General features: G+C 37.5%; 1 protein-coding gene across 3 annotated transcripts in view; it reads left to right on the top strand.

Annotated features, from left to right (window-relative positions):
* WASF3 (WAS protein family member 3) overlaps nt 1-8,557 on the top strand; it is a 91,658-nt gene that overhangs the window by 71,363 nt on the left and 11,738 nt on the right. For 2 of the 3 annotated variants that reach the window (XM_006753753.2, XM_015564961.1), the window contains 3 exons: nt 821-974; nt 4,294-4,411; nt 7,958-8,133. In XM_006753753.2, the coding sequence (XP_006753816.1) occupies nt 821-974; nt 4,294-4,411; nt 7,958-8,133 (448 nt within the window). The remainder of the gene's footprint in view (nt 1-820; nt 975-4,293; nt 4,412-7,957; nt 8,134-8,557) is intronic. The other variant, XM_006753755.2, reaches the window with a different exon arrangement.

The raw sequence follows: 8,557 nt of genomic DNA, 5'->3' as shown, positions 1-8,557 counted from the left end.
GTAGCTGGTCACACCCCCTTCAGGGTGGGGTCCCCACTGGGGTGCCTGGCCAGTCTGGGTGAGGGGCTGAGGGCCGTTTTCAGGCTGTCCGGTGACTGAAGCTCCCAGCCTCTCCTTTTTTTTCTTTTTTTTAATTCTGGGGTTTATTTACCTTCTATAATTGAAACTCTGTTGCCGTCACTGGTGCTCACAGCTCTGAGGCTGTCGGTGGCTGAAAGCAGGTAGCTGGGGTTTGTTTAGATTCTATAATTGAAACATTGTTGCTTTCAGAGCTTAGAGCAGGCCACAGCAGGCAGGGAACCTTGGCTTCCTCCATCACTGGAGCAAGCAAACCTCCTGCTTGCTTCAGCTGCGTGGCTGCCGGCTGCCATCTTTGTTGGCAGTTAATTTGCATATCATACTGGTTAGCCAATGGGAAGCATAGCAGAGGTACGGTTAATTACCCTTTTTGTCTTTTATTAGATAGGATGGTATTAACTGTTCGAATGCCTCCCCCCTGGATGCCCAGATCTATGTATTTACATGACTGTTAATACTTATAACTATATTTCTGTGTGATTTCCAGTAAGTCCTATTTAAATGAATAACAATGCTATAATATTAGGTTCAATGGAGTAATTAGATCGCTACAAAAGAGGTCACTGTGAGTTATGAGAGGGAAGGAACTCACATGCTACCTTAGAATGTCTTTAAATGAAAACAACAACCACATTATTTGATTATTCTAGGAGATTTTTATGATTCTGACTCAAATTGTATTTATTTGTAAACAGTGAAACTATCTTGATATTACTCAACTTGGGGACTTTTCTCTAAATAGTGTCACTGCAGGATATCAACATGAAAAAAGCTTTCAAAAGTTCCACAGTCCAAGACCAGCAGGTAGTTTCGAAGAACAGCATTCCTAATCCTGTAGCTGACATCTACAACCAGAGTGATAAACCACCTCCTCTGAACATTCTGACACCGTACAGGTATGGCTTCAGGTGTTCCCGGGGCCTTGTCAGTATCGATAAGTCGAAAGAGGGTGACAGTGTTATGAAAGTATCTTTCAAACTTTGAAGATAAGAACTGCAGCATTACAATGAAATTAGTCATTGGTACAGTATTGTTAAAGTGTTAATATTTCAAAATATAGATAAACTTATCAAGAAAAGTGTGAGTTCTAATTTTAGCTTTTAAATGTAGACATCATAAGTGGAAGTGAGCACATTACATAACAGTACTGTGTGTATTTATGTTGTTCCTCAGATTCAAAGTCACTCTCAAAGGGGCTGCATAATCAGTTAGAATGCAGCAAAATAGCCGTCTCAGCATGTCAGCCCTGCAGACATTTGTTATTTAATTTAGAAAAATGTATTCTGCAGCATTTGGGGTTTTCAGGAGTGAAAATATAGTCAACAAATTAACTTTCTGTTATTGTAAAATGGTAGGATACATTATCAGGACCAGACTTCCAAGAAAAAGAATAAAAAATAGTGCAAAAAGTTAACATTAAGAAACTATGCTTTTTACAACACCGGTACTACCTCCCATCACATCAGTGCTTTCTTTCCACATTTCCTGTCACTTTCTTGTCTGTCTCCCTTTTTCATATCCGTTCTCATTGCACATCAAGTTCCTCTCCCATCTTTTTACCTTCTGTGGAGCTCATTCCTTCAGCCTCTGATGAGCAGATGGTGGTGGGGGGTCGCCCTCACTGCCCCAGGATTAGCCCTGTGGGTGATAGTCCTACGCAGGCCTTTCAGATTTCAGTGAGTTTTTAGCTTCTTCTTACTGCCTTCATAGGCCATTGGTTCTCAGGGGTGCCCAGAGTTTTTCTTGGTCTGAATTCCTGCACCTTCTCATGGTCCAGGAGTCCCAGTTTGGACCTATAGCTCCGCTGGTAAAGCAGCAGTTCCCACAACATCCCTTTCTTTCAGGAAGGGGAGAAAGGTTCTCTCAAAAAAAATGTGAGAGCCCATGGAAACACTGACGGGAGACGAGCAAGATGCCACATTTTTCTAAGGAACAAGCATACTTTTCTGGAGGCTTTAGCACACTTATTTAAAATCAATGATATATGTAAATAGTGGTATTGTGAGCTGAAGTTTTAACTTGTAATTTTGCTTGTGCTCAACTAACCACTTACACTTATTTGTGAATAATTAGGATCAAGATGAAATATTTGTGATGATCTAAAAATTTTAATTGCATAAAAAACAAATTGACATATATATATACTGTATGTGTGTATTCAGTTTTATGGAAAATAAAAATCTCCATGACTTTTTAATAGTGTGTTTAAGAATAGCAGCACCAATTCAAATCTACTTTATAAATATTTTTAAATTTAATTTTTTCATGTCTACTTCTCCTCCTCCTCCCCTTTCCTATAATCACCAGCGGTTCTCAACCTGTGAGTCACGAACAATGAAAATACATCCTGCATATCAGATATTTACACAATGATTCATAACAGTAGCAAAATTACAGTTATGAAGTAGCAACGAAAATAATTTTATGGTTGGGGGTCACCACAACATGAGGAACTGTATTAAAGGGTCACGGCATTAGGAAGGTTGAGAACCACTGCTTAGTCCATGTCCATGAATTCTCTGTTTTCTTTTTTGCTCAGTACAGTAATATTTGGGGTATGTAAAGCACAAACTTTGCATTTGAGCTTAAGTATAACACTGTCCTAACACAGTTAATATATGAGAAGTACAATGTGACTGAAAAATCAAATGTTTAGTTCTATGAACATAGGACATTTTTGCTTATATTTTAAGTCAAGGTTAATATTTGTTTACTTATGTAAGTTTCTGACCTCATTTAAGTATTAGCTTCATTCTTTTGAAAATGTGAATTTATTGTATATCTTAAATTTGCAGCAAGTTCATGCTCAAATTTTCTATATTGTTATCTATATTGAAGGTCTAGTATTTAGGGAAACATGGTTTTCACAACAATGTTTTAAATAAAATCTCTTACTGCACATCGCTTATCAGTTAGAAATTTGGAAAAGAAAGTATTGTAAGTAGACTGAGGTTAAAGTATAGAGTACAGTGCACTGGTTTGTTAGTGGTTTTCAGAGAGGGGCCAGAATAGCCCTCAGAGGAACAAGGCCTTTTTCATTTGATGAGATTACAGGACGTGGCAGAGGAGGAGATGCAAGGACAGATGGCTTTGCCCCTTGAATAATTCACTTAGCTTTCTTTGACTATTTGGGCATAAACTCTTTCCTATACTCATTTTACTAATTTTTGCTTCCTCTCCGTGCCTTAAATGACTTAGTGAAATACTGATATGAAATGTGTTTTTCTTCCTCTTGAAGGTAATCTACAGGCCGATACTTTTAAAGCATTGACAGACTAGAGTGTTTACTTCATACCATGATTAGTTTTAGATTTCTTATTGATTTATATTATACTTTTAAATCATGTTGGCTGCATTATTTTAATGAATAACTTATACAAAGACTTGAAATATTCTCTCTAGACCATAGTAATTATAGCAGTGCTTGAAAATGAAATGACTACAAGTGATTTTTCTTTGTTGGTTACTTCCACTTTAAAAATATTTCATTACTGTTTTTCTTAGTCACATTTACACACTATGAATGTTTTTCTTTTTCCTAAGTGAATTTTTAGATATTGGGCAAAACTTATTGAGCAAAGGGGACAAAGTACTTACTAATCTTTATCCTCATAACATTGACACTCCAGAGTAAAAGTAAATGTGTGTGTGTGTAAAGAATCCATCTGTTTCTGTGTATATAGCCCCCTGTTGGAATAAACAGAACATTTCCTAAAGTAATTGAGGTATTGAATATTACTGTTTCTGAGCCATATTGTGATTTTTAGGAGCACTTTTCTATATTTAAATCTAAATTTGCAAGAGTACTTTTTACCTGATTATTCTAGAAAAAGTTGATGTTCTTAAATATTTACACTTTTTTTTAAGTAAGGAAATCTGAGAAACTTAATAATGTATAGGACAGTTAAAATGCCCCATGTAGATGCTATAATCTCATGAGTTAAAAGTGAATTAGGTTTGGCTCGTTGAAAAGAGTGTTGGCCCGCAGCCTGAAGGGTCCCAGGTTCAATTCCGGTTAAGGGCACATACCTATGTTGCAGGCTCTATTCCCAGCCCTGGTCGGAGCATGTACAGGAGGAAACCAGTCAATGTGTCTCTCTCACATCGATGTTTCTCTCTCTCTCTCTAAAAAAAAAAAAAAGAATTATGTTATTCCCATATGAAGATATCTAACAGTCTTTTTCCCTCTCTGACTTGTAATATCTTGATTTATAGAGATGATAAAAAGGATGGGCTGAAGTTCTATACTGATCCTTCCTATTTCTTTGACCTCTGGAAAGAAAAAATGCTACAGGACACAGAAGACAAAAGGAAAGAGAAAAGGCGTCAAAAGGTAAATAATTCCATTAGGGGAACTGTGCATATAAATGTGTAAATGGATTCTTGTTTGGAAAGAAATAAGTAAATTCTTTACTTGAATGGTTGTGATGTTGGATTTAGAGATGAAGGTTTTTTAGAGATTGTAGTTTATACAGGCAGATACAGATAAGTCCGTCTAACACAGTAATACTATTTTTCTGTAAATACTCTTGATTTGTTCTCTAACACTTGCTTTGCTTCACAAAAGTAGTGGCTAAAATTCCAGTTTTGTTTTTAACCATGTTTTAGAACTTTTCTCCTGTCCTTTCAAATTTCATAAAGCAGTCAATATTCCGTATCAGAAATAATTATTTGCTTCCATCAATTTAAAGCTTTCTTCATAACTGGATTGCCACCTAGCTGTAATTAATGCTTTAGTGAGCTGTTCATATTGGATTGAAAAGCGTGTGATCGGCAAGTTCAGAAGATGGTATTTACTGGACGTGAGACTCCTTTGGTGGGTAGACGTAGGCAAGGTCACTGCAAGTCTGAAGGTTGAGAAGCACCCTCTGAAGGTTGTGAGCACTCTTGGAGGGACAAGCTCACTCTCTGCAGGTGTGGGGACTTATATTTTGAAAATTGTTCCTTTGTGGCCCAGAAATTAGGTTTAAGCCACTGAGAAGAGTTAATTCTCCAAAGGATACTATTTGCTAAGACTTTTTATATGTAAGCTATGTTTTTTAAAAATGACCATCTGGTTTGCTTGACAAATATTAGAGTACTTTAGTTAAGAGAAATGCTTACCTTTTTGTGGGTTCGAGGTCTTAAGATGTTGAGGCATTTAGGTGTCTTAGCTCAATAGGAGCGACAATTTGAGATGGAAGAGCATGTGAAACTAGGATTTACAACAGAGTACATGAAAATTTGCAGACTGTAAGTGTAAGATGTTACCACTGATTCTAGGAGAGAATTCCAAAGGCTTGTTTCCTCTTTTCTTGTGCTCATGGTTGGGATTCACTGGGGAATCTTGGGAGAGTTGCTGAGTGCTCAAGTGGAGGATTATTCAAGCTAAGAAACTACAAAGTGTTCAAGTGGAGAAAAGGAAGACCCCACTGTCTGGGACAGAAAAAAAAGATACTTAGTCATGTTGGTCTTAAACCCACATCTCTTGGTAGTAATCAGGCAAAAGTCCTTTTAAATTGCCTTCTAGGTTTCCCTTCCCAGTGATACTTTTGGCAAAAATATTTAATTTTCACCAGTGTTCTTCATTCTGTCATATGTGGCCTCTGTGTGTGTGGTGTGTGCATGTTGATGGGTAAATTTGGAAGCCAAACTATTGCAAAGAGAGTTATTATAACAGTCCCTAAATATGTCAGCATTCGTCTCTTAAAAGTAAGGGGGATAGTCTAATTAATTTAATACAGTGATTCTTAATTAGGATGTATATTGGGATCCATTGAAATCTCCCTCCTTTTTGTTGTTGTTGTGGTGGTGGGTTTTTTTGTTGTTTGTGTGTGTTTTTAGTATACAAACAATACATGCAGGTTGTGAAATGCTCAAATTACACCAAAGTAAATTGGGGATATGTTTTTCTTCCATGGGCATAACTACATTAACATTTAGCAGCTTGGCATGCATATTTTTAGATTTAGATTTTTTTTCAGTTATTCATAAATATATGCATATACATTTCACAAAGTATTTTATATGCATAGAATTGTACTACACACAACTTATACACACAGACATACACATATATTGCCATAATTGAAGATGTACTTCATCCTTTTTATGAAGTTATGTAGCATTTTAATAGTTATCATAAACTATTTGCCATTACTAGAGTAATGAATATTTAGGTTGTTTCTAAATTGTTACTATTTACAATACTGTAGTAGATATCCCTGTACTCACATGCAGATATTCTTCAGAGCAAATTCATAGAAGTCAAATGTGAGGTTTGAATTTTGAAAGATACCATCTAATTGCTCCTGACCCTTAAAACACTGAACCAGTCTATACTCTTAACAGGCCTCCTCCAGTCCTGGATATTATTTTTTTTATGAGCCCTCCTTCCTTCCAAAAAATCTAATTTGCATTACACATCTTTTCATCTTTATTAACCCTTTATATATGTTCTGTGAATTTCATGTTTACCTTCTTTGTCAACACATTGTCTGTGCCTCCTTTTTACCCAAAAACAGTCTGGTCGTTGTGTCTTCACTACCACCATGAGCCGCCTACCCTCCTCACTAGACCACCTGAATAGCTTTCTACCTTTCTCCTTCAGTCTGTGCTCCCCAGCCTGGAGGGATCTTTTCAAATGCCTCTTCTTCAGTATATCAGCCCTTCCCTTCTTATTCATCAGTTCTTTCCCACTATTCTTGGGATAAAGAACAACATTTTTAATGTAGCCTTTGAGACCTCGCTTACCTTTCAGCTCTTTGGGGCCATTAACCTTCATTTGCCTCTCACCTTTTATTTCTCCTAAGTGGTGCTCTTCCTCCTCCTGGGAGCCCATGCCCACTCTGTCCCCTCTTACCTGCTCTGACGGGCTCCCTGCAATCCATGCCAGTCATCACAGGTCCTCCTCCCACTCACTCATGGACGCTATCCCTGACTTCCAACCTAGACAGCATTCTACACATAGTGCATTTATGTTTTACTACATTTTATAATTATACATTTATTTCTGTGATGTTGTAGGCTTCCCCCCTGGACTGCAAGCTCCATGAGGGCAGACACCCGTCTTGTTGTTGTTTTCCTTTTGTATCATTGATGCCTGGCATGTTTGAGACATAGCATGCCCTGTAAGCTCACTGGATTTGATCATTAGGCAGCATTGATTGAGTGTGCACCCTAGGTAAATGACGTGTGGAAGGACTGTAAGAGGAGTGTAGAACTTAGAGGCACATAGTTCTTGTCCTTAGAGATCATAAAATTTTATGAGGGAAACAGAAAAAATATATAAACAACAGAAATAATTGTTCTTGCCTTTAAAGAAGTACCCATGTAGGACAAGTATTTATTGGATACATTTTTGCTGGCAAAATAGGGCTGGAGCAAGAATGAGTCTTTGTATGGGAAGGTAAGTTTGTACCTTATTTTTGTTTTGGGTTTGGCTCATTGCAGGATTAGCTTAAATATTTCTTTTAGAAACTGGAAATAGAACATTTTGAATTATTTTTGAAAGATTGCATGTTAACAAACCAGTCAAAATTGTGTAGGGGTGGAAAATGATATCTCTGAATGGTGCCATCTGACATTTCATCTGTATAATATAGATCTAAAAGGTATAGTATATTTAAAATAAGCTAAATGCCTAGTAAGATGAAAATTCGTTACTAAAAATGATAGTAATTCTGATAGTTGCAGCAGAGTAATTTTTACTTATTTGGGTTAAATAGTTAAGTATTTGTTACCTTTGGGGGGGTCTGTGTTGGGTAAGAGTAGGCACTGTGTTAGAATTTTCTAACATTATCTGCACATCATGCTTATGTCCTGAGCATTATAACTGCATTTAACCTGTTGTCCTTTCTCTCCTGTCTCGGCATGCTTGCTTTCTTTTCTTGGACTTCAGGAGCAAAAGCGTATAGATGGCACAACCCGTGAGGTGAAAAAGGTTAGAAAAGCCAGAAACAGGCGCCAGGAGTGGAATATGATGGCATATGACAAAGAGCTCAGACCCGACAACAGGTTGTCTCAGAGTGTGTACCACGGAGCGTCTTCCGAGGGATCCCTGTCCCCAGACACTAGGTGTGTGTGTGTGTGTGTATGTGTGTGTGTGTGTGTGTGTGTAGTAATGCCTCTGAGTAGTGCTTCATTTTATTTATTCCTTGGACATGACTGGTAATAGTAGCTTTGGTGTTTATAAGGCCACAGAATGTTTCACATCTTTTCTTAAAAATAAATTTTATATATATACATGAATTTTGAAATAATATTTTAAAGTAGTTTTGTTTTGCATTGGGTCACATTCTATGATTTTTCATATCTCTGACTTACCGTATTTGCCGGCGTATAAGACGATTTTTTGGCCCTGAAAAATATGCCTCCAAGTGGGGGGTCGTCTTATACGCCAGGTACACTTCAGATAGACTGCCCATAGTGCTTGCCCCGTGCCATAGTGGCCTCCCGATGCCCGCCCACTTCATTCCACATACCGTTCAGGCATCAGCAG

Source organism: Myotis davidii, unplaced genomic scaffold (assembly GCF_000327345.1).
Source record: "Myotis davidii unplaced genomic scaffold, ASM32734v1 scaffold152, whole genome shotgun sequence".
Lineage (NCBI taxonomy): Eukaryota > Metazoa > Chordata > Mammalia > Chiroptera > Vespertilionidae > Myotis > Myotis davidii.
This window is presented reverse-complemented; position numbering and strand designations above follow the sequence as displayed.